This window comes from Ammospiza nelsoni, chromosome 17 (genome assembly GCF_027579445.1).
Source record: "Ammospiza nelsoni isolate bAmmNel1 chromosome 17, bAmmNel1.pri, whole genome shotgun sequence".
Classification (NCBI taxonomy): Eukaryota; Metazoa; Chordata; class Aves; order Passeriformes; family Passerellidae; genus Ammospiza; species Ammospiza nelsoni.
The window spans coordinates 5,583,406-5,610,750 of NC_080649.1; the positions used below are offsets into that span (position 1 = coordinate 5,583,406).

A 27,345-nucleotide genomic window follows, 5' to 3' on the forward strand; every position below is an offset into this window, starting at 1 on the left:
TGAATTAAAACATTGTTTTATTGCTAGAAAATACAAAGAACTGTTCAAACTGCAGAGAACATTGAATTGTGCTAATTTCACTTTCAAATGAACCAACAGTGAATTTACAAAGAAAAAACAATGTATTTCCAGCTCAGCCTTTCTTAAGCAAACAAAATTACAAAAATAATCCAAGTCATACAGATTTCACATCAGTTTCCTACACAGAATCTGAGCAGTGACTCATAAAGCTGATTCCTTGGCTGACTGAATGTGATGTAGCAGCTGATTACAATAGACTGGTGTTTGATGCTTGTGTACAACCCCTTCAATTTCTCTCACCAGCAGATCTGGATATAAAATGCTTCCTTCCTTTAAAACTTCTGTAAGACAAAAATAATGTTTTATAAATCAGTAGCTGTTTGTGTTTCTCTGCCCAAGTTCCCTGAAAGCAAACGAGGAAATTGTTCTACAAGTGATGCAGTGATGACAACACAATTCCTCCCTCCCCCATTTGCTGAGGTCTGTATTTTGATATTTATGTTCATCAACAGAGGCTGCTACACTAATAAATTCCAGAGAGCCCCTCCTGCAGCTGGGATATGGTGACACCCTGCAGTGCTCCATATCCTGTTTACCATCTCTAAAGTCTCTGGAGGTTCAGCTGCCCTGCTGCCTCCCTGGGGAACACTGGGCAAAGCATTCATTCTGCACACAGGTAAAAGGTCAGAGCTCATCCACTGAAACCCACAGGAAAGCTCCAGCCTGGCAGGGTTATCCTCTACCTGTAGGTGCTACTTCATGAACACTCAAAATGATGATTTAAAAAACATTGTTAAAAATATACATGGCTGAAATTCTTACCTAGGACTGCTTTTTGGAGATTTTCATCTGGGTCATCGAGATGTACCAAGAGCTCTTGGTACAGAAACTCAACATGATTTTCCATTGAGGATTTCACATCACTGTCCTTTAAGCACTTAAACCAATTAGCCAAGGTGTGAGCAGCTGCCAGGCGCACCTCGCACGAGGCATCGTCCAGACGCTTCAACACCTCTGAAAAGGAACCAAAATGCTCTGGCAACACTGCACTTGGCTTTGGCATTTGAAAAGAACAAATGTTTTCTGTCAACATTCAAATTATTGTTACATTTCTGATGTATTTTTCTATTGTGAGCATAATAAATACATGTATACACTGCTCCTAAAAGCTCCTCATTCATTGTTAGTGGATGATTTGTCCAAACATTAATAAATGTTATTATATTTATTATATAATATTAAATATTGGATGTTATATAATAAATGATATTATATTTATTATATTATATTAAATATTGGATGTTATTGTCCAAACATTTATAAAAGGCATATACAGAAGTATTTAATTAATTGAACATTATCTAGCACTTCCTCTAACAAAGGACTATAGATGTCTATTTATGCATTTACAGAACTACAGAATTTAAGTATCTATACGTTTAATAAAGAACATAATTTCTATTAATTTGATATCAATTTAATTAATAAATAATATTAATTAAATTATTAAGTTAAATATTACTGTTTCAGTGAATTACTGCATGGCAGACTACATGAATATGCAAGATGCAAAGACATATATACTTTCAGAATTATCTGGTCATGTATTTCTCCAAAATAAAAATGTTTGTAGTGAGATTTCTACTGTGCCATGTAAGAAAAAAATATCAGTTGCTAAGACGCTGAGTTAGGGAAAGCCAAATTTATTTGTCTGTACAAGAACATAAAACCTGGCTCAAAGCATAGTTTGTACTTCTGAATAATGGTTTAGCACTTCATCCTAAGAGGCATTACAGCTCCTAGCTCTAATTGGCAATACAAAACTCTAGATTAGAGTTTTCTTCTTTGCTTTTTTTTTTTAGATAAAAACCCAACCCACTACCTATTCAGGTCTATTTATGGTACACTGAAATGGTTTGCTCTTGGCTCTCACACACAGCAGGGAGAACAATGTGACTTCCATTTATACACTGCAGTACTGTTCTGCTCTCACTATACTTAGCACATTATTTCACATAGTCCAAACTCTGAAGCAATGCAGATGAGCTGCTGGCAAGCCCTGCACAAACCAAAGTATTGAGTGAAGTTCCACCTAGTGGTCTGATGGATAATGACGTTGGGAATACTGCTCAGTTCTGCCAAACCCTTAAAAGTCGAGCAAACTGTGGCATTTGGGTAAAAAAGCAAAAGTTAACATTGCAATCTTGATTAAAACACACAAACAAACCAACAATGCTCTCACCCCAAGTCTACTAAAGCTTTACACATACCTGTGTAAGTGTTCTTAAATTTATCTGCATCGAATTGCCTCCCACAGACTTTCAGAAAAACATCAACAATACGACAGGCCATCAGTCGAGTAATTTTAGAGTCTTCATCCATGGAAGCAATAATTTGGGGCATCAGCTCATCTTTCACTCTTAAGATCTACAGTTAATAGGAAAATAATTAAAAAATATGCTTAGTGTTACAGCACTTACCATTAGTTGTGGAAGATACTTGTTTGCTTAGTTAAAAAATTTGCTATAAATATTACCCTGAAAATCCCTGAGGTTACAGAGCTCTAATTTTGCCTCTACATTAGCTTGGAAAATGAAAATCCACCAGTCAGTCACCCAGCTCATGATCACTCAGTATACAAGCAGATGAGTTTTATGTAACTCATATGTATGTTCAAGGTTGTAAAAGCTTTAAAACTTACTCTCCTTAAAAAAAACCCAAAACCAAAAAGCCGAATAGTGGCGGCTCGGAGCGAGCGTTGCGCACAGGGAGCAGCAGGTGGCGCCCCGAGCCCAACGGGACGCGCCGGGCTGGGGGCCTGGCAGGCTCGGAATTGGAATTAATGCCGAGTGTTTCACATCAGCCATTAATGAGAAATGGGCATTAAGGCACCGATACAGAGAAAAATGTTCAGCTACAACAGCAGCTTCTGATATCAACGTTTTTGTATATGTGAACTCAACCAGTTATATGTGTTTAAGCACTTTGTTCAATTAAGGTCTGGTATAAAGACACTAAAGACTGTGAACATTTAATAACATTTAAATTAAATTTATTTTTTTTAAAATGACCTTGTATTTAACATATTTCCAGTGCATAATTTCCAAATGCTAATTTTGTTAGCAAAGAAACTTCAAAAACAGCCCCAGATTCAATTAATCCTTTATTAGGGATGGGTAACAACTCTTCAAGTGCCAGCACTCCAGTCTCTATTCATATTCTTCATGTTCCTTTACAAGTCCTCCTGTCCTTTCTCAGAATCTTTAGATGGTTTTTTTATTTTCTCTAAATGGACCTGTGGTCTCCAAGGCAACCAGACAACTTGTCTTTGCCACGTGACAGCACAGCTCATCCTGGCTGGCTCCAGTGCTGCTGCACAGGCTCTGCTGTGGGTCCAGGAATGTCCAGCACCCAGATTGTTGTGTTAACAACACCCAGATTGTTGTGTTCATAATGGTCAGTGCCTTGCACTACAGAATTGATGATCTGTTAGAAAAAAAAATCTACAGAATGTGATGCTACTCAGTTTTACACCTCAGCATTTTGCTGGCTTCAGATTTCTTATTAGGATGTCATCATCCCTCCACTAGTGATTGTTTCAGTCATTAACATTCAATTCCAATTAATGAATTTTATTATGAAGACTGTATGTCCTTCTGAAAACATTACTTACCCTAAGGATTTATTCTTTTTTTCCCCTTTGCATTTATTTTGTTTTCCTGCCTAAGATTTCAAAGGATGAGAAAGAGAGAATTTACCTCTTTTGGTGAAAGCATTTCACAGTGGATGAGAGCCCAAAGGCACAATACAGCTGTAGCACGGATGGCAGCTGCTGTTCTTCCAGCATGCCACTGCAGATTAGGAGCCAGGATGTCTTTTATCACAGTCTCAAGGTAGCTAGGGAACAGCCTGAAGCCAAAAATAAGAAAGCAAAATAAAGGTTCTTGAGAAAGTGATAAAGAGACTGACAGGGTGTAAAAGAGAATTTTCTGACATAGAAACATAGGCAGAAAAGGGGAAAAAAGGGACTTTGTAAAAAAAATAAATAACATCTTCTAAGGCAATGTTATTGTTATGTATGTTATAAGCTTTTCACAACTTATTTTTTCTAGATAATATTTAAACAATTACCTAACATTCATAGAAAGGAGAGGCTAGACTTTCTCCCACTTCAGGCAACAACCATGACTCAGTGTTATCCTGGTAAACTTCTTACCTTCTCTGTGTCTCACCTTCCCTTCTGTGCAGTGGAGATAACAGCCTGTGCAGTGCTGTGAGGATTCATTAATATCTGTGAGGCCCTTTGAGACTGGCCAGGCAAAAGTATTTATAATGTGAAAAGTATGAATGCTGTTGATGACACTGATACAGCTGGGAGCCTACACAGAATATTTCAGCTCTCTCTTGGCTCAGAAACTTGTCTCCCCCAAAGATGAGAGGTCTGTCGGATTTTCTGATGGTGCCAGTTCCCATAGCAAGGTTTTTTGTTATAAACACATAAATCTGTGATGTTTTTGCTGATGCTTTTTCCTTCTCCTCCATTCTATGGGTTGTTATAATGCTAAAAGTTGCTGTGAGAGTCAGCAATTACAATAGGCAGGATTCCCTCACACTTGTTTAGCTACAGCTCAATCTCAAATCAAGAGGAAAAAAAATACAGATCTCACAAGTTAATTAATGTTTGGCTGCATTAGTGGCTGGCTGTGGCTGGTAACTGAGGCTCAGGTTATCCACTGTGCCTGTGCCTTAGAGAGCAGCTGGCAGTGCACAAACAGACTGAACCTCCCCAACTGTCCCTCTGAGCTCTGTTCAAATTGCAGCCCCTGAGAGCCCAACAGCACATCCCCACCCTGCTGCTTGATACAAAGGGAACAAGCTCTTGTTGACTTTTCTGAGAGTCCCACACTGCCAGGGTGAATGAGTGGCCCCTTTAGTGATGTGCCAAGACACAGGAGGAACATAACAGGTCCATGTTAACAACTAACAATTACCAGGGAGTGCTTTAAAAAGAATCCATGCTGCAGGTAGTCCCTGTTATCCAGGTATTATTAAAGCACCAGCAGCTGCACTGCCAGGCCTCAGCTGTGTGCTGACAAACACCTGCAGCATTGGGGAAATAGATCCACCTGGCTGCTGCTTCCCCTTGGCAAGGGAGCCCTTGGGCTCTGAAGAAGTCAGAGATCCATCCACTGCTGCTTCTTGTCAGCAGATGGCACTTAAGGAATAACAAGAAATCTGACATCCCATTAGACACATCTAAATCTGTAAAACCCTTTAGAAGTGGTAGTTTAAACAGATTTTTAAGCATTAATAATTTCCTGTTAAAAAAGTTGTTGGAAAAAAATAAAACTAATGATCAACATCATTCCAAATCTCCTTTCAGCTCCAAAGCAAAAGCAGCTCTGTGCTGTCTGTGCTATCTGATCAGTAGCTGCTTCTGTTTTTAATAAAACTTTCTGTTAAACTGCAGTGAGAAAACAATCTGTCAAAACACAAAGGTAAATTCCATCAGCATTATGTTAACCATGGTGCTGTGCTATTTGTGAGAATGTTTATTCTAGTGCCTTGAAACAGAATCAGTAAAACAATATCTGGCAATTATCTCACTCAGTCATGTCAGGCTCAAACACAATTAGGTGACCACACAACTGTGTTTAGCATAATAACCAAAAGCCTCCCTATCCAAACTCTGAGAACCATTTCAAGGAGCTAAACAAATTACTGACAGCAGTGAATGTGAGAGTGCAACTGGAATTTACTACTGCTCCCCAACACTATCTCTCATAACCATTAACATTTCATTTTTGCTGTTGCTGATGCAATTAAATGCTCCCTCTTTCCATTTTCAGATCTTATTGCTGTAAATCTGTGTAACTTAATTCTAAAAGTCAGTAATTTCCAGGAAAGGACATACTCTCTCTGTGCTGTTTGTATTTAGAGTTGATACTTCATTCTCAGCTGGATACAAGAGCACTAAAATGTGATCTGCAGAGACACCAATACCCTGCTCTTATGCAGATGTTTCAAAGCACAGCTTGGGTTTCCTTTAAAATTGGTTTTATGAACTTGCATACTTAAACTTTCATTCCATGTTAATTATTTTTTATACATTTTTGTTTGGCATTGGTTCCTTTTCTGCTTTTATGACACTGCCTTATATGTTTATGGATTGCTGTGTCTTGGGGTTTTCTGTGTATGCTTTTGTTGTTTTGTTTTTTAAAATGTAACATCCTAAACCCAGATAATTTGAAACAAAATTGATTTGGCATTTACAAAACAAAACCTCCAGAAATGTTTTGCAAACAATGCTTCAAACACAAAAACTCCACATGTTACCTCCTACATGCAAAAATTTGCTGTGTCCATGGTAAGCAGGATCAAAACTTCAGAGGCATTTAGCTGCTTCCACTGCTTTTGAGTCTTGAAGATAAACCTGCTGGTAAAATTCGTGGCTTTGCTTTTGCTGTCAGAGCACAGAGCCTCATTATGAGCTGGACCATCCCTCATACAAACAGGTCTGTGACCCTCCCTGGGTGTATCTCATCCTGACAAAAGGCCATTCACTCACACTGCCCTGAGCAAAACAACTTCCATCATGCTGTCTGCAGAGCTGGGGTGCTGTGTGGCCATACTCACTGGATTACTTTGGAACATTCTTCTGTTTTTTGCACACTGATAATTTCCCTTTCCTGAGAATATTAATGAAGCTGGCAGCTCACTGGGTTGGGTTTCTTGGTTCCAAGGGCTTTGCATTCTCAGTTAAATGATACAAACTGGTTTAAAATGAATAGTCAGATCCTGGAACACTTCAAACAGTTTTCAAAGTGTTTTTCTTTTTTTCTGGATTGTAGAATATCTAGATTAATCTTATAACTATCACTCAGTTACATGATTATTTGAACAAGTAACTGACTACAGTTTTTACAGTATTTAAACAAGTAACATCCCCCCTCCCCAATTCTTTTCCTAAGAATCCCCCTTTTAGCTTTCAAAAAGTATTATTTTCAACCACAACTCTTCATTTTCTTTTTGAAAACTATCCAGATCTGCATGGCATTCCTTTTAATTCCCAGTAATGGCACAGGTAGAAAGACTACAGTGGAGGAAGCCAAGACTTCCATTTATTTATATATATTTTTTTAATTACTGCACTCTAGCCTGCTAATCATTATTAAAAATTACAGCAAGAAAAACAGGCTGTAGGAGATGGTGGGAAAGTCTTTCTTCTTCCAGCCACAGTCACATGGAGATGGTTATAGGGGTTAAATAACTCCCAAGGCCATTATTTCTTAGTGCCACTGGAGTTTTCAAATAGCTGTGTGAAATCAGAGCTGCACTTACCCCTGAGAATTGATGGTCTCACTTGCTTTCTGCAACAACTGGGATAAAACAGTGAAGAGCTTTAACCTCATCTGGGGATCCCTGTTTGGCTGCAGACACGTCCTCAGAACCAGAACAAAGTCATCCAGAGCTTCACCTATGACAGCACCTAGCAAACAAACACAAAGGCTTTTTTCAGAATACTAGTAAGTTCTATTTAGATGTTTCATATGTGAGTGCATTAAAATTCCTAATACAAGTGGTGTTAGAACAGTCCTTAGCCTCCCACTCAGCTGTTGAGGGGTCCATGTGACACCATATTGGTGGTGCACAAATCCCCAGGCTGACTCCCCACAGGCTCAGGTACCCCAGTTTTGGCCAGGGCAGCCTGAAGATCCATTCCCCATGTCTCATTTAGTCAGCCTGGCATGGCTGTACCACATTTACCCACAGGAGCTGTGGCTGCCCCATCCCTGGAAGTGTCCAAAGCCAGGCTGGATGGAGCTCAGAGCATCCTGGGATAGTGAAGGTGCTCCTGCCCATGGCAGGGAGTTGAAACTTGGTCTTTAAAGCTCCTTCCAGCCTAAACCATTCCATCATTTCATGACTCTGGAATGGATCTATCCATGACACCCCAGAGTTGCTGGGACCATCAGTACCTGAGGGCATTTTGGCTGGAGGATTAATGTCTGAGACTATGCACAAAGCTTTGGTTGTCTTAAACTTAATGAAAAACTACAATGGATCTGGCATGACCCTCACACCTCTGGACACAGCAGCATTAGCTACACTTTCTTCTTTCAAGTTTTTCCACATGCAGCATTTGAAATGTTCATGACTCCCAGAGGCATAGGAAAGGGCCTGTTTGAAAGGATCAGCTTCAAAACTTGGATAATACAATTACTGCAGCAGTATTCCTTCTTCCTTTAAATAATGCTTATTTTCAGCTTATAAGACAATCCAAAATATGATGTACTTTAGAAGCTACTTGAAATAAAAATATCTTCTAAATTAACTCTTTAGTTTGTCAATATTTTCACACCCTGTGAAAAATTTAAACAATAAACAAACAAACAAAACTCTAAGCTGTTATCCCAACATTTTAAGAAGTTCTTTTCCCACAACTGAGGGAAATTTGTGCCTTTCTCCTTGATAATGACTAACATCTGCCTGCTTTTAAGGAGGAAGACTGCATAAGACTGTATGCATGCTTTATTCTGCAAACTTTTTGCTGTAGAATGCTCTTTTTGCTCTATTTTTGCAATAAACTACTTTCCTTTAGGAACTTCTTCAGCTTTGCATCCTTAAGATCCACATTCTATCCAACTCCACTAACTCAGAAAACCCTTCCAGAGGAGACACAACACTGGTATTCATGATGACAAGAATATTCCTCACACACGGGATGGACAGATTGAAGTATTCAAGATTCCAAAACAAGCTCAATAGCATTTAATAATATCTGGAAATTTAATGTTTAAAACAATAATGAAAAAACCCCAAATTTCACTGTCTAGACTGAAGCAATACAGGGTGTTGAACTGCAGTTTGCTAAATGTCTGTGCCAACAAATAGGTCTTTATTTTCACAGCATTTATTCAAGATACATTGCTTCATGTGAGTTCTGAGACATTCACAAGATACTACTACTATATCAAACTGATAACAGCAAATTCAACACATGGAAAATAAACAAAATAAACTACACTGCTAAATTCAGCTTAAGCATATGCTCCTGAAAAACATAAAAACCTCGAAATATGAATTAAGTGAAGCTGATTAAATTGATTAAAAACAACATTATGTGTGGGAATGAAAAGAAAGAAAAAAAATAGCTCTAGGAGCTGCTGTGTCAGACAGAAAACACAGACAATAGCATATTACCAGTGTTGGGTGCAAGCCAAAATGTTTGCCCAGACATTTGATGATTTATTTAGCATTAAGGAAAACAGAGACAACTGTCTAGAAGTCCCTCAGTCATGGAAATGGGAGCACAAATATACAGAGAAGTTGGCCTCTCAAATCTCACACTGAAGTAACTTTTTGTTCTTTCCACAGATGAAAACCAAAAAAAGTACTTATGCTGCACAAACCAACAAGAGGGTGTTTCACATAGGTTTAAGGAGGCTTTCTTTGAGATTCAAAGATTAAATGCAGAAAATACATTCCTTTAAAATATACCTGTGCAGTAGCCACAGTGATACTTCATGAAGTGACTGTTCCCATCTCCCTTACAACCAACAAAAAGGAAAAAACAAATAACCAGGACTTTTCATTTTAATAATCCTAAAATGGGTGTCCAGGTGGAAAGCACTGCCTGTCCCCATGTCCCTTGCTGCAGATGCCAGCTGGGGGCTGTGGCAGAGGAGTGCTCACTGTGCAGGACTGAAGGAGTGTGAGATGTACACCAGAGTGTGTCACTCACCTTGCACAGCCACGTGCTGGACAGCCACAGTGAGGAACTGTTTGTCCTCTGAAAGACTTGTGAATAGATGGGATAAAAAGATGGAGTTTTGGACACAATCTACATCAATTAGTCTGCCCTTAATCCTCACTTATTTAATTTACCTGAAGGTGCATTTTCCTTAAGTGCTTTTAGCATTCTCCCTGCAGCCACAGAATCTCTGGGAATATGAGCTGCTTCAACATTTCTTTTATTTTCCATCATGTTCTTGTGAAGGTTCTGAATGTCACACTGTTCATTACAAAACACAAGCTGTCTGCAGGCTGTGGAGATCCTGACTGGATCTTTTTTAGAACTAAATAAGTCATACCTGAATGGGTTGTGATGACCTCGAACTGCAACACTTCAGGGGAATAGCAGCTCCACCCTTCACAGGACACTGCAAGCCACTCCAGCAGCTGAATTATGTGCTGCTTGTAGAGACCATGAAAACTTTCCAATTGCTGCACTGCAGCTAAGGAAGACATTGTTTTCTCCACCTGTTAGAACAGAGACAGAATATTTAACTGAAACCATTAAAAAAACCCCAAACTTTTAAAACTCATTCTGTAAGAAAAGAAGGGACATGGGAAGATTTTCATAGCTTCTATTAAACAATCAAGGCTGATATTTAATGTCTGTCTATACTACATCCATTAACTTTTATTTGAAGTGAAACATTTGTCCTGATTTCAAAATGAAATCATCAAGAACACAGGAACCTAACAGCAAAATGAGAGAGTCTCTAACCCATGTGCAGACCTATCCAAAAACTAACCACATCATAAAAAAGGCTCTTAGTGGTTTTAAAGATGTAGTGATTTTTCTCCTTAATTTAAGAATGCTTTAAAACATAAAGACAGGGGAAATTTCTCACAATCCCAAGCCATGGTAGCTTCCAGAAAGTATTGCTGTTGCAGGTAAGAGAAAATATGGAATTTCCCCTCTTCCCTTTCTGCCCCCCAGTTTTAATAATGAAAGATTTCTCTCTTTGTAGTAGCTGGGCAAGCTCATTTTGAAATTCACAACTTCTGTTGCCTAGAAGTACCAAAACTCACTGTTACATCAGAAATACCTTCTTCATGTTTAGAGCTAAGACTATCCTATGAGACATGCAAATAAAACATGTACAAATGAAATATGTAAGAAGTACTAAATGAATTCCAGACATGAGCATGCTTGGCAAGGATGCCTGTAGATCTTCCTAATCACTTGCAGCAGAAGTGTTTCAAAGCAAACGAAAATTTGCTTTTACAGTTCCTGAAGGCTCCTACCAGAAGTATAAAACTTCTCCAAGGAGGAGATTAAAAGCATGCTGGAAGCAGGAGCTGTAGCCTTGGTGATTTCAGTAGACTGTGAATCAGGAATGGGGAGCAGGGCCCTGTTGGGAACCTCACTGAGGAATAGCAAGTGCTGCCAGCAGGGCCAGTTCCAGCAGGGGAAGATGGAGTGCAGTGCTGGCAGTGACATCATTTGACTCCAAGTGCTGCAGTAGAACTACAAATTGTACTCATATTTTTAATATTTTTAAGCTGAACTCAACCACACAAGTTAGCTCAAACATGTCTAGGACCTTTCGACTCTTCCAGACTAATCACTTGCCAGACAAAGATGTTTTTATGGAAGTACCAGATGTGGAGAAAATAAATGAGAATTTGAAGAAGAAAATAAATAAATCAGGATTTGCTAAGGACAAAGGTTACTCTTGAAGCAGGTTTGCCTGCCTCAAGCACAGTAGATTTCTCCTTTATGGAAGCATTCTGCCAGACAGCCAAAAAAACTCAGATAAATGAATATTTTACATATAAGTTACTTGTAAATTAATTGCAGCATTAAACAGAATGTGTCAGGACAGAAACTATTCCTCACTTTTAGTCCCATCAAAACACATAACACACAAGATTGTTTTCCATTGAACAGGATTTACAAAATAATACATTGTTCACATGTGATGTAAAGTAAATTTTATGGTTTCAAGAATGCAATTAAAAACAAAAAAAGAGAGAATAAATTAAATATGCCAGCAGGCTGATGCATGTTTTCTCATTAAGCAGTGTCTCACAGTTAAATAAAAATTAAGGTGATTTTTCTTTCCTCTATTTGAAAGCCAACAAGTTTAATGACACAATATTTTCCTGCTAATAATCAGTGTGCTGAAAGAAGAGCCAGGATGGCACAGGGCACTGGTAATGAAACAAAACCTTATTTTTAGGTCACCAGTTAAATCCCTGACAAGCTCAAAACAGACTCCACCAACTGATACAGCTTCACTCCCTTTGGAGCTGTGGCCCACCCTGCTCCTTGTGCCTCTGCTGGGCTCAGCTCGTGCTCTTGGTCCATTCCCTCAGCCTCCAGCAACCACAAACACGATGGACACAAAGCCAAAAATCAGGCCACAAAGCCAAAATTCAGGACACAAAGCCAAAATTCAGGCCAGACCTGAGTGTTCACCACCAGGTCACAGCAGTTGTGGTCTCCGCTGTCTCAGTGGTCTTCTGTCCTCTTACAATAAAGCCTGAATTAAAGTTTTATAATGCAAATTTTTGAATAATTTATGTTTATACTCAATATCTTTTGAGTCTGAATACAGATTTCTTTTCTGAACAAAAAACTCATATTCATACAGCAGCTGTCATACTTTTGTTCTACATGTTCCTAAGTTATTTTAACAGGGACTTCTTGCCTTCTCCAAACTCACTTTGAAGTTTTGGAATAATCAGTAACTGGAGAAAAAAAAAATAAAATTCAAGCCATATTTGTCTTTTTGACAATTTTGAAATATTGCAATTATGTAATCTCACTGCCAGATTTTGTATGTGTCTAGCTGAAAGAAAGGCTAATGACAAAAAGGATTCTCATCCAAAGTTCTGTCAACTTAAAAAATCATCTGGAACTGCAGGAACATCTTAAACCTTTAATAATCTCAGGAGATTAAGTTTTCCATTTATGAAAATCAGGATTTATCTCCATGAAACTGCTTTCTTCTTAGGAGTATGAAGTTGTAAGGTTTTAAGTGGACATTGCTGACTTTATAGACCACTGCAGGGATAAACAGGCAAGATACCACAAAACATTCCAGATCCATCTGTCTAAGGCTGAATTTTGTTTAAAAAAACCCCCAAGCAAACAAACAAAACCTCCAAATCCCACTCCCATAAGACAGATCATCATCCCACCCCTCTTTGACCTGCAAAGTCTTTTCAGTACTTGTTTCAAGCTTTGTTCCACTTTATTTCTTCCTGAAGAGCTCTCTGAGCTCTCCTTGGAGGCAGCCTGTCAGCTCTGGGGCCATAAATACTGATCCTGCACAGGCCTTTGGAACACCATGCCTGGGAGCAAGAGCAAAGGAAGCAGAATAGCCACTGCACTTAAGGTGTGTGTTTGAAAAAAGACAACTGGGATAGGTCATAATTGTACTGCATGAGGATGGCTCGCTGATTTATATGATATTTAGCTCCAGGAAGAAAGAGGAAGAGAAAAATAAGGGGGTGAGATAATGCTGAGCCAAAAAGCTCATCTATTATCTGGGCATGTACAGCTGTCCTTGATTTTAAAGCATTCCTGTGACATTCAAACTTTTGTTTCTTGTGGGGAGGTAAAAAGGTCAACTACTGTAAAATCAGTCTGATATTTGGCTAAAGATGAAAAAATCACATCACATTTTTAAGGCCAGTAGTACTCTTGACCTCTAAGTGAATTGTTGTTTAACAGTCAGAAAATAAATGTCAGGTTTTTTCCTGAATATAACCAAACATTCCCAGTGATTTATATCCACAAAGAGGTAAACATCAGCAGTTCAACCAGCACCACCAGCATGCCCAAGGCCCAAGGATCCAGTGCAAACATAAAATCTTGGACACTTCTTGTTCTGAAACTTTACCTAACTGTGGACAGGTGGTTAACACCCACCCAAAAAAAGTGCTCTATGAGGCCCATGGCTGCCCCCATCCAGCTCCAAGATTCCCATGCTCCAGTAATGCACCTCAAGCCATCTATTCTGAAACTTAACCTAAACACACAGAAACAGAAAATTATAGTTGTAACTGCAGCTGCAGACCCATGCTAGATGCTTCTGATCACAAAATAAAACTGAATTCCTTTTCTGGAACCAGAATGTATTTTAACTCTAGGAGCTTTTATTCAAAGTTATGAAGAAACATAATTCTCCAGGCTCTGCTGTCCCAAACTGTAAACCCAACTCCAGATTTAATTCTGGTACTAACCATGTACAGTCTGTACTGTCAGAGATGCACAATCTCAGACTAGCCACAAATACTCCCCACAAATAATTATGGCTCTGTTTCCACAAAGTGTCTTATCAAAATGAAAAGACAAGAACACAACAAAATATTAAACCAGCTCATAGTTTACCTTTTCTTTAAGGTCCTGAGAAGATGGTGTTGCCATTATGGTCACCAAAACTTTCATTAGCTGCAAGCTAATTTCTTTGCAGTCTTCCTGGCACACTTCAATCAATGCTTGTACACAATAAAGCAGCTGCTCCATATAAAAGACCTATTTATTAATAAAAGCACATATTTATTACGTTTTCTTAGCAAATATAAGGTTTTCTTTAAAGGAGAGATATGGGAAATGACAGTAATTAAATCTGAGCACTGTATAATCCCTTACATTGGTAACATATTGGTAATTTCATGTTAGTTTTTCTAATTACCTATATTCTACTTTTTAGAGAATACAATATAATCTTCCTCCCACTGTTTGTTTGTGTTTACCTTGTCCTGTTAACAAAATAAATGACCCTGCTCTTAATCACACAATGGTTCCACTGGTGAATGGTGAATAAAAACATCAAAGCATTTTGGAGTGCTTGCTGATAGTACTTTCTCTTTCTCAAGTGCAATTTGTTAATTAATAACATATTTGTTACAACTCTTTGAAATATTATTCCATGTTTGACTGTCTTGGATGAACAATGACAGCTAAATACATAAACAAAAAAACCCCTGAGCCTTTGCTTTTATCTCAGCCAATTTATCTCATTTGATGCCATATCACTCATGTTATCTTGATCCAACTGATACCAGTTCAAGTCAATACTGTTGTCAGTTGGTTTGCCATGACTTCTATGACAAAGTGCATCAGATATCCATGAAGCTGTCAGGGAACAGAAGGGGCCATTGTTACAAATTTACTCCCAAAAAATAAATCAAGTCTAGGAATAGGTTAGCCATAAATGTTATTAATCTCATGGACATGGTCAATCCTTAGCTAAACAGAGTCTGTGCAGCATTTGCTGGCTAAAATAGAGAGAGATTGTTTTCCAAGACTAAAGGCTGGAACAATTCTGCCAAACTTTCAGCTGCAGATGGATCTGACTCCTGGAGCCAATGCCAAATGGAAGTGGTAAGCCTAAACCTCACAGCAATTTTGCAGCTATACCTCAGGGAATTGTTATTTGAACAATCAGGTTATAGTGCTTCCACTTATATGAGCTCCTAATCATCACAGGCTTCATGGAGATTAAGGTTAATTCCTGCATCACTGGTACATATTCCATTAGAGAAGAAACCTAATGAGGGAAGAACTTGAAATGTATTTCTTACATTGGCTCAGAAAGACAATTAGACCAGATTCAGTCTGCACACATGAATAACTGTTTTAAGGGAAGCCTACATCTGACATGAAGTCAGAGCTCCTCAAGGCACAGCATTGGCCCTTTTTTGGTCATCTTAACAGCAGAGGTCTAACAAACTGCTGGTGGAATGAAAGCCAGGATTTCATTTGTGGGGAAAACTACAGGGATTCCTCTTGTGCATCTCCAACAGATCTATTTCTACATTTGAACATGGGAAGGAAAAAAATTCCTGCAGGTTAAAAAATACCAATTCCGTGTTCAAGAGAATCTCTCATGCCCTTATATAGCAATTGATGAATATTCTTCAAATGCTAAAATAAAAATGGTCTTTGGGCTCAGCTATTACCTAAGGATACACTTGGAAGTAAATTTCTAATTGATAAAAGTCTTCCTTCTAGACTTTCACTTAAAGAGAAGAAACCAAGCCCAAAAGTTTGCAAAACATTCTCCTAAATATACACATAAAGTGCTGGCACCTGCCTTTTAAAATGCAAAGTAAGAATGGAAAAAAAAATCAGATAACATTAAGAGGGAGTCTTGGGAAACCTGACACACCAATTACAACAGACTATAAAAAATTGTCAGTGATTTTTACTGATGAGGATTGAAATGCATGATCTTGTTTGGATTGTGAACACAAGGAATTTCAAACCATGGGTTAAACTGTGCCTCAGGACCAGCCAGGGCAGTCCTTTGTTAGTACAGTACTTACTAAACAACTGCTTCTCTCCCTGCCTTGCCTCTTCATTTTCTTATCCCTATATAAAGTCTTTTAGAGCTGTTCTCAAACCTGAACCTACATCTGCTGAGAGGATGGACTGTTGGTAAGTCTTTGAAAGCAGCAGTTTTGCCCAGGAGACCACAACATGGCCCAGGAAGGATGGGAAGCTCCTGTTTTGTCTCAGACACATGTCCACAACTGTATCCTGAGACAGGTGTGCAAGGGAAAGACAGGAATGGGAGCATTTAGGGAGAATAAGTGTAAAAGTAGTTTGTTCATGTATCCTGCTGTGTGTTTTTCAGCTTCCCTTACCTCCTCAGACCTCTGACAGACTCCAGCCTGTGCCAGTGTGTTGCCAAGCTGGGCCACATGAGGCTGTAAGATTTCTCTTGGGCTGCCTCGAATCACTGCAGCCAGAACCATCACACAGGAGGCTTTGGGGGTCTGCTCAAAGGCTGGGGTGATTAATTTCAAAGACACCTTAGGGCTGACAAACGTTCCAATCAGTTCTGCTGCTTTCACACTCTGAAAAAAGAACAGGAATAACTTGAGGATTTTCCTGAAAACACAGACTGTTCAAGGTATCACGGTCTTTTTCTTTTTATGACTCCAGCTGTTACTTTAAATGCTTCAGCAGTTGCCTTGTAGGCCTTTTCCACTCGCTCAGTAATGATTAGATGCATGAAGAGATTTTCTTGACATGTTCAGTAAGCACATAATAAGGCATTGCAAGCAGCCTTCCTCACATCACACAAACTTCCAGGAGAAAGCAGTGCACAGAAACAAAGTGTACAACTTCACTGTAATAAAGTTTCCAATTTAGAGTAACCAGATGTTGCACATTTAGTGGTTTAGCACTTTGTTCCTCAAATGCTGTTCTGAGGCTTGCCCTTAATGCATCACCCCCGTTTGTTAAAAACTGATTTAAAACTAACTACAAATAAAGGAAGGAGGAAATTTTTGTTATTGTACTATACCTTGAAGCTGACGTTACAGATCAGGTTAAGTGTGGAAGCAATGCCATGGGGGAACTGCCCACTGCTTTCCATCTTATTTCTTTAACTGAAAGGTTTAAATTACTGTGTATTCCCCATGACAGTGTGACAGTGACACCCTTTGATCCCATTGCTGCCTTGCAGATGTATCAGGATGTTGTATTCCACATGAAATACCACCACACCAACACCAGGGCTTACTGCCTGACTGATGCCCAATGTTTACAATCATGTGCATGAATAAAGAATCAACTACTGCAGCACTACCTGTGCAACAGGAACACTTCTTCCAGTCTCACAGATTTCATGGTTGGGTCATTTCCCCAAAGATGAAAGCTTTCTCTATCATTTATAGTCTAGTGATTTAACTATGACTTTTTTTTTTTTTTCACCTAATTAATACTTGAATAATGCTGGTTTTTTAGTCACAATAGAAGCACACAGTAATGAGTTACACAGTTTAAATCTGCACTATATAGAGCTGTTTCTTTTCACAAAGATAGGACTCAAAGGAGTTGTAACACCCTCTGTGTAGATGTGAACTCTATTCTCCTCCATATTTCCCACAGAGAAGGAAAAAGACTCTTAATGCTCTGAAAACTGGACAATACAGTTAAATAGTTAAAAAATATGATTTCATACATTTGTACTGATCCATTTACTCACTTTAATAGGGCAAAAAATTGAAAGGGTCTCATTTGGTATTACTAGAGTGGAGAAAGACATGGACATTCTCCAAGTTGGGGGCTGCTCTGCAATGGGTTCCTACAGTGACAAACTAGAGGAGGTTATCTCAGTACCCTGGGAAGCTGCATCACTAAGAGATAAAAGGCATCCCAAACCATAATTTGGTGACTCTTATGTTTGACACAAGGAAAAGTACAATTAAATACTGAAATCATCTCCCAACCAGGAATAAATCCCTGGAAGCACCTGTGAGAAGAGCAGGGGTGGAATTCCAAGAAAGAGACAAGTATGGCAAATAAAAGACAAGGAATAGCTATGTGCTGCTTGAACACATATTTTGAATTTAGATTTATAGCAATAAGTACTTGATAGGAAATTTGACAGGACAGCAGGGCTACATGGCCTGATTGTCCTAATTTTTTATGTTTTCTTTCAGCCCAGCTGAGAGCAGGAACCTAAAGAAAGCCTGATTTAGGGCTGGACTATCTGCATCCAGTAGGCAGAACACATTCTTCCAATTTCCCAAAGCAGTAAAACTTGTAACTTTAGAGTAAGTTACATAGATATATTTTTGTTATACATATGTTCTCTTCCTTGAGTAGAAACAGGAACAGAAGATTTTATCTTAAAATTGTAAAAGCATTTGTACCACCTGTCTTTCTTTTGCTAAAATTATCTCATGTCTTCAACTGCATCTGTTTTACTGGTTTGTTGATCAAAGTGTTGAAAGAATCAACTTTTAGTAAAAATCAAACTAATTATTCCTCACAACCCCCCTCAACCTGCATTCTCCAAGCATTAAGTCAAGGATTCAAACACTGAATATGGGTATCACATGGAATAAACATTCCTCAATATATGGTTGGATTATGGAGCCGGGAGAGGTAAGTGAAATTAACTTGAAAGGGCATGACCTGCACATTTTTTTACATTGAATTTGTTGCCCCAAGGCATTTACACTTTAATCCATTGCTTATAATCTTCAGAGAGATTATTATCAATGCTTCATGGGGTTGGCATACAAACTAAACAGTATTTAAATAACTTTACTGTTGGTTTTCATACCAGTAACAGAGGAATACATTTATTTTAACAGATTAGGAATGTATAATGTGCACATGTTTTTAACATCCATATAAAGCTGAGCCCGATCCTTCAGTCATGGGCAATTCCCAGTGACCTAAGGTAAAGTCAACCTTCTATAAAGTCTTTATTCAGTGTACAACAGCTACTTTAATAGATCAAACTTACATTTTTAACCACTTCACTTTCTTCATCTGAGCATGCTTGGTACAAAGTTCTCAGCAGCAGCTCCATGTGTTGGGTGGTGTGATCCTCTGCATGCAGCAGTAATGTGTACAGGAGCTGGGATGCTTTGATTCTTGTGCTTCCAAGCCAGTCTGTGATATCATGACAGAGACCTGGGAGAATTTTGTAGAGGTTTCTTGACACAAGTTCCCGACAACCCAGTCCTGGTCGAGTCTCTAGAAAAAACAAAAACAGCACAAAAAGAAATATCAAAGGAAAATCCCATGCATAACAATCTCAGAAAAGTTTAAAAGCTGCAAGGTAAGAGCTCTGGGTGTCTGCTTCAGCATAGAACAAAATATTCCAAATGCTGCTGAGGAATTTACCTGGGCAAGTTGCATTTCCTTGCAATATATATTGCAAAGTTAAATATTGCAGAATCAAAACTCCACACAGTTCTTTGAATACTTATCTATTTATTATTGGATGGTGATTTAGACTTATGTTTTAAAATGTTTACAGAAGGAGGAGAAAGAGAATTGAAATGAATGCATGTTTTTACCCACTTTGGAAAACATAGCTTAATAATTCCCTTTTAATTTTGATAGCAACACAAATCCCAAGAAAAATAAACTGAAACACACACAGATAAAGAGAATAAAGACCTTTGCATGCAAATGCTGAGGTCAATATAATTTGGAGGAGGAAAGAAGGTAGAAGGCACAAACTGTACAGAAGACCTAAGCTGCAGTAAAACAGACAATGTCAATTGTGCCCTCTAAAGGAAAAGGTTAAAAGTGTATCAGGCAAATTGAAGGCAGAAAGGGCACGAGCTATGGCTTGTACAGGTGCTGTGTAATAGATCAGGCCAACAAACTGATAGTGTTTTAAAAATCACAGCTATTGTATAATCTCCTTGCTAAGGCTTTTCCAGGAGAAGCAGCTCACTAAAGTGCCTCTTCAATGTTTCAAAAATGGAAGAATAAATTTAAAATTATGATACACGAGTTTAGGGGGGATATAATTTTTTTTCTTAAGACTGAATTTAATTTGTAATGACTTTGTGGAAAGTAACAAATATATATTCCCCGCCTCAACAAATGATGCAGATTTCTGGATAATTAACAAACTTACCTTTCCCAACAAATGCCTACTATACTGCCTTGGTAATCATCAAATTTACTCATTAGTTAATTTATAAATCACTGAGATTCAGAAGAGCAACTTGACCAATATCACAAGCATCTAACAAATGTCCTGTTCTGTACTTTACAGATAAAGCTGTGACAGCTCTTTCCAAAAAACAGCAATAAACTTTTTTAGAGATTTTTTCCTCCAGTCTATTTTCTTTTCTTAACAATGTATATGTTTATACAAACAAAATCTGAAAAGTTGTTCTTTGATAAGCAAGATTTCATAATTGCCACTCACAATGTTCACATGCTGTTTTAGGAAAGAGACATCATCCATTATGAGGTGTCAAAATACACTGAATGTGTGAGTGCATTTTTTATTTCTGAAACAGAGTTCTGTAAATGCTCAGGAAGAAAATGACTGAGCTGTCTCAGGATATTTTCCTTCACTGGCCTGTGTAACTACAAATGCTAAAAGGAAAGCTGACTAAAGTAAATGGTCTGAGGATACAAAAGGCTTATAAATACCTCTGAAATACCTAACTAGGGAAAAAAATAAAATTCAAGCATCAGGACATGAATTGCTGCCTCTTTTGTCAATGGAGGAAACATTTTGGATTATGAAAGCTGACAATGAGTAGCAAAAGGTCAAATAAAGAAATCAACTTGAGACAGCAAATACAGACTGGCATCCTATTGAACCTGAGGCAGAATTTTGTTTGAAGAATTTAGCCCATTCTTTATCAGCAAAAAAAAAAAATTCCTTCATTTCAGATGTTCAAATGCAGGCATTTATCCCTGTAGCTACTCCTGTCAAAGACTTCCCTGCTATAAACTGTCTGCACCTGTATCCTGAGGCAATGAGTGCTGGGGCTCAGTGCAGGCTGTGCAGTGCCTGATGACACCAGGGCTCCCTCTGCTCCCCTCTGACCTGCAGGATCTGTCACTGGGAGATCAAAGCAGGGCTCCTGGGGCAGCTCCATTAGTCTGACAGCTGGACAAAGCTACTTAAGTAAAATGTACTACAGACTCACAGTTGGAGAAAAAAATATTCCACGAAAGTCACAAGAAATGGCAACAAAATACTAAAATATCCCAACACAAACTCCCCTCCCAAAAAACCAAACCAACCAAATGTTCATGGAGAGCAAAGAGAAAGGACACAGATAATAACAATCATCCATACAGAAGCTGTGGTAGGACACCACATAAGGTATATCAGTGTCCCTGATAAAGTTCTGTGTCTGTAGGATTAAGCAGCCAATCATCCTTTCCTCTGACTTTTCTTCTATTTGTCACATCAAGCCTGTATATTGTATTAATAAGACATACAACTTGGATGTAAAGATAAACAACAAGAAATGATACGTAAAAGTCACCATTAACTTGAGACTCAAGTCCAAAATTATCCGGCCATTTCTTTAAAATATTCTTTAGTATGTGCACATATATATAAATATACCCATATATGTCACATTCAAGCCTTAACTGCATCATTCTACCAAGAAAAATGCATGAAAATTCAATTTAATGTGGAGCTGGAATGTTGCCCAAATTCATGAAGCATACTTATTGTGGTATGGAGATTATTTAGGAGATCACATATCATTGAATTATGAAGTAATTGGTAGATGTCACTTTCTAAAAAGCCTCTCCACAACAGCTTACAGACACAAACCCCAACACACACCCTGACAAAACTAACCAGGGTAACCCCATCAGCTGTACAAATGGTAATCACTGTTCCAAGATAATGAAATTAAACCTTTTATGACCTTCACTATATCATGGTCACTGCAAAATAAGTGACTGGAGCTTAGACACTCAACTTCATCACTTTGTGTCTGTTAAAAGATTCTCTGACTGCCAGGAGAAGAAATATGTTTCTGCCATGACTAGTGGAAGTTCTTTAGCATTTCCAAACCCCTGAGGTAAAATTATACAGAAAATAAGGAGGAAAGAAAAAAGATTGGGAAGGATGACAGATCAACTTGCCTGCCTTCAAAGCTAAACAGTTCTGTCAAACCAGTCACCATTATGAAGTGCTTCCCCTTTCATTGAAGCATTACTGAGTAAAACAACTTTAAAGAAAAAAAAAAAAAAAAGAAGTGTAATTCAAAGAAGAAAGAGCTCCGGAACCCACTGTCATGGAAAGGATTTTGCTGCTGGGTATTCTGTGATGTGATTGTCATGTAGGCACAAGTCAAGCATGAACCTGTTCTTTCACACCAGAAGAGTTTTTCTTCAGTTAAATATGAGTATAGAAATCAATAAATGAGCCAGTTAAACTCTGTCTTCCCCCAACTCCCATATACATATTTTTAAACATTAACTTTGTGAACCCAAGACAGGAAACAAGCTTCAAGCTACTGCAAACACAGTGTTTGAAAGCCACCTATAAATCATATGGTACTAAAAAGTAAACTACCCATTCTGCACATCTTGGGGCTTTTGTGCATAATAAAGGAAATTACTCTGTTCCCACATTCTTCATGTGCACTGGCAGATTTTAGGTAGCATCCCTGTGTCTCACAGAGAAGCCTGAAATAATTTCATTGTAAATTTTTCTTCAGCACCAATTATATGGATCATTAATGCTGTGACCTGCACTCATTACTCAAGGACTTAGCTCATGGCTTCTTTTCTCCTGCCTTTCTTTCCAGTCATTTCTGTGCCCCTGTGCACCTGGCTGCTGGTTGATGTAGAACTTACTGCTGTTTCTGCACCACTGCTTTACCTTTTTTTCAGCATAGGTAGCCTCATTTACTTTCTCCAAAATGAATTTTTGGATTAACAAAAAAAAAAAAAAAAAGAATGAGGTCCTGAACAATCACTTTTTAAAATTTAAATTTAATAATTTAAATAATTTTATATATATTTTATACGTGCTACCTCTCTACATTAATATTACATATTGTAATGAATATTACACATCCTGCTCTGCTGTCAGTACTGCACTGCAGCTCTTGGAGATTATTCACAAAGCAAAAACCACTTTCAGCACAACATTTACCTCCTTTGGGATAATGAGATGGTGAAACACTAAAATCCATCTTATCCTTCAAATCTTCTTCATTCTCCTTCTCCCATTGCAAGCCTATCTTTTCCCAGTAGGTGCAAGCCAGTTTCCTAGAAATAAAATAAGAGTTTTATACCACAATGCCCCAAAGAAAAACACTTTAAAATGAGACCTCTGAAAAAACTGACTACTTGAATTCAGCTGGAAGGATGAGAAGCATTCCTGCCACTTAACCTAGGCACATTAAGTTGAGAGTTTGTATTTCTTTTGTACTCAGTGGACAGAGCCCTCTTCTCCCAAGGGATAATTCTCTGTCTCTGTCCACCCCTGTTTTTGCCTCTCTCACATTTAATTGAATGTAGCATGAAAGGACAGTATAACAAAAGTTACTGAAGATAATGCTAATATTTTCAGTCTAAGGAAAAACAAACTAACTAACTAACAAACAGAAATGGGGGTTTTGTCCTCCAAACAAGAGGACAAAATCTGTGAGCTTAGGAACACTTCTCTGATATCTATTTAAGGGTGAGGGGAAAGACTAAATGTTCCACATACGCATTTTCAGGAATTTCATCAGTAAAGCTGCCAAGTAACAGAGGGATCAGCTTGTGAAAATATGAGTATCTGTCTCGTAGGTGCAACAACCATTCTCCAATGACAGCTGTTACAGCGTGCCGTACCTGCAGGGAGACAAAAAAACTATGTTAAAGGTGTCAGGAAAATAACAGAAATATAATAAAAACAATATTTGCTTTCTGTATATAGGACATGGTGAAGCACATCAATACTCTCAGAAGAAATTACAGGAACCCAGCATTTCCTCATTTGCAGGAAGCATCTTGAGGAACACACAAGGAATCACATTCTCATTTTTCTCTCTGGCTTAGTGCTGCACAAAAGCACAGCTCTGAGGGGAAGACAAGACACAAACCTAACTCAGAAATTTTCATTGTTAATTCCTTCCTGAGAATTTAAAAAATGTACATTTCTCTAGAATTTGTGGTTTTCCAAGCACATCTCCAGAAGAAAAATTTCTCTGTTCACTACTAAGGATAGATTAATTTTAAAATTACTGCTTCAGTTGCATCTTATAAAGGGACCCATTTCATGTTTGTTAAGCATCTGAAAAGGCCAGAGAACAAAGAGCCAGAGAGATGTGACAGAGAATTAAAGACAGAACAAAATCCTCACCACCCTGCTGAACTGGACAGCAGTCACCAGCATTGGTTTGGGACACATTACAACTGATACAGGCTGGGTGGGACATTGTCCTGCCTTCAGCTGGGACAGAGCTCATCTCAGCAGCTGGTAGGGTGCTATTTTTTGGATTTATTGTGAGAGCAATGCTGATAACACACTGATGTTTACCTGTTGCTAAGCAGAGTTTACCCTAAGTCAAGCTCTGCACAAACAGCTGAGGCAGCAATGCCAGGACAGGTGACACGAGCTGGGGGTGACCAAGGGGCTGTGTGGTCCTCAATTCCATCTGGGATTAAACCATGATAGATGTATTTACAGATCTCAGCTGAATGCAAGACAGCTGAAAATGGGGTGAGCAGGGAGAGAAACACCAAGAAACCCACGCCATGGGGATGGGTTTGAAACAGATTTAAAATAAATGCCAAGAAAAGAAGGAAGAAAAGCACACCTTGGGAATCTCATCAAATAACCTCTGGGCCAGATGAGACAGGACATCATCCACAGACTTTCCATTCCCAAACTGTATCACTGCTCCAGTAGCCTGAATCACATCAACACGAACTCTGTAGTGTTGGTGGGAGATTGTCTGCATCAGGGGTTTTATCAGAGACTCTGATTGCAGATGGAAGTGCTCTGTTAGGGCAGAAAGACAGAAACATCAACCATGTGAGCTCCCACTGTGGGCAGGATCCCTGTCCATGGTAGAGGGCTGGAACTAGCTGATCTTTAAGGTCCCTTCAAACCCAAACCACTCTGATTCTGTGTAGCATGGACATATCCATGACACCCAACAGTTGTTGGGGCCAGCAGTGCAAGATGATTTTGGATGGACTAATGCATTTGGGGAGGGGCTTAATGCTGTTCTGTAATTCTATTTCTTTCTCTACGTGGGTTACAGTATGTAGCATGGATATATCCATGACACCCAGCAGTTGTTGGGGCCAGCAGTATGAGATGATTTTGGATGGACATATGCATTTGGGGGGGGGGGGGGCGGGGCTTAATGCTGTTCTGTAATTCTATTTCTTTCTCTACGTGGGTGACAGACCTGGAGCAACACGATTTCTGTACCACTATGAACAGCAGCCTGACTAATGTTGCCGTGTTTATGTAGCAATAACTTTATACAGTATCAGAGCTGAACGCTGCCTGCAAACTCTCCCCAAGCCCCTCCTGCTGCTACTACCACACCTAACAGCTCAGCCCGCACTCCTGGCATAGTTTTTCTCCATCGAAACCCTGCAGAGCACACCTGTGAGGGTGTGTGCGACCCCTCCTCTCTCTCTTGCCTGCATCCCCGTGCCCTCCTCATCCCCATCACATCCCCGCAGCGCTGCCCGTCCCTCAGCCGCACCTGGCATGGCCCTGGCGCAGGCCCCGGCACAGGCGCAGCTCTCCCGCCTGACCTCGGCGTAGTGGTCGAGCAGGGTGGCCTGGAGAACGCGGGCGATGTCGCCGAGGTAGGGGGCCATGGAGGCGCCGCAGCGCTGCAGCAGCAGGCCCAGCAGCTGAACCAGGCCGAGCCGCAGCTCCTCGCTGGGCTCCGCGCCCTGCGGCGGGCACAGCCGCTGCGCCAGGGCCGGCAGCAGCACGGGCAGCGCCTCGCAGGGCCGCTCGCCCTGGCTGAGCCCGTGGCGGAGCAGCTGCAGGGCGAGCTCCCGGCACCGCTCCGCCGCGTCCCCCGCCAGGCAGCGCGACAGCGGCCGCAGCAGCCGCGCCGCGAACACCTCCTGCAGCACCGCGCCCGGCACCGGCCGGCCCTGCAGCTGCGTGCGGATGTCCTCCAGAGCCCGCAGCCGCGCCGCCCGGCTGCAGTCCGGCTGCTGGAGGAGGCTGAGGGGCCGGGACAGAGCCTGAGACAGCTCGGCCGCCGCCTCGGCCGCCGCCGCCATGATCCCGGCACCGGGGCGGCCGCGTCGCCAGGGACGCGCGGGGCGTTTGCGACGGAGGGAGCGCGCTGCTTTACGGCCGGGCCCGGCAGTGCGCGGGACAGCGCGGGGAGAGAGACAGGGACTGAGGGACAGGGACAGACAGAGGGACAGGGACTGAGGGACAGGGACAGACAGAGGGACAGGGACTGAGGGAGAGAGACTGAGGGAGAGAGACAGACAGAGGGACAGGGACACGGGGACAGGGACACAAGAGAGGGACAGGGATAGGGGGACACGGGGACAGGGACGGGGATAGGGACAATGCGGAGAGGGGGACATGGACACGGGGACAGGGAGAGGGACAAGGGGAGAGGGACGGGGACAGGGATAGGGACAGGGACAGCACGGAGAGCGGGACAGGGACAGGGACACGGGGACAGGGATAGAGACAGGGATTGGGATAGAGACAGGGATAGAGAGCGGGACAGGGACAGAGACACGGGGACAGAGACAGGGATAGGGACAGAGACAGAGAACAGGACAGGAACGAGGACAGAGAGGGGAACAAGGATAGAGCGGGGTGGAGGGACAGAGACTGTGACAGGGATAGAGCCGGGGGAAAACAAACAGAGCGGGGGACAAGGAGAGAGCGAGGGGACAGGGCCAGGGCAGGGTGACAGCGCTGCGGGCGCTCCCCGGGCCCTCGGGCAGGCACACGGATCCGGAGTCGGGCCGGTACCGGCAGGACGGAGCCGCTGCTGGGTCCCGGGGATCGAGCGGTGCCAGCCCGGGACAGCCCGCGGGTGGTGCCAGGGCTGCGAGAACGGGAATGCACCGGGGGCTCCGTGCCCGGCCGCACTCACATGTGCCACCTCCCCGCTGTCCCTGCTCTGAGGACCAAACAGCACGGGCAGGAAGCTGTCAGTTTCTGTAACAGCGTTGTATGCTTTTTAGTGTTTATTTGTATTAGCTAATGTGTATGTACTTTGTGTTTATGTTGTACTTATGGATACTTTACACAACCTCATGTTTTGTGTTCTCCTCTGGTGACTCCAAGGAACAGACACCAAACCAAAAGATTTTCAGGG

At 40.5% G+C, this 27,345-nt stretch overlaps 1 protein-coding gene across 1 annotated transcript; it reads right to left on the minus strand.

Moving 5' to 3' along the window:
• On the minus strand, positions 1-26,278 carry DNAAF5 (dynein axonemal assembly factor 5). Its single transcript, XM_059484292.1, has 13 exons — positions 25,741-26,278; positions 24,835-25,019; positions 23,742-23,866; positions 23,181-23,296; positions 19,038-19,270; positions 16,417-16,629; positions 14,156-14,299; positions 10,116-10,284; positions 7,363-7,510; positions 3,780-3,930; positions 2,292-2,448; positions 844-1,035; positions 1-362 (listed from the first exon to the last, which is right to left on the minus strand). The coding sequence occupies exons 1-13, from the start codon at positions 26,276-26,278 to the stop codon at positions 223-225; spliced, it is 2,511 nt and encodes an 836-aa protein (XP_059340275.1). The 3' UTR covers positions 1-222.
• Between the last annotated feature and the right edge of the window lie 1,067 nt (positions 26,279-27,345).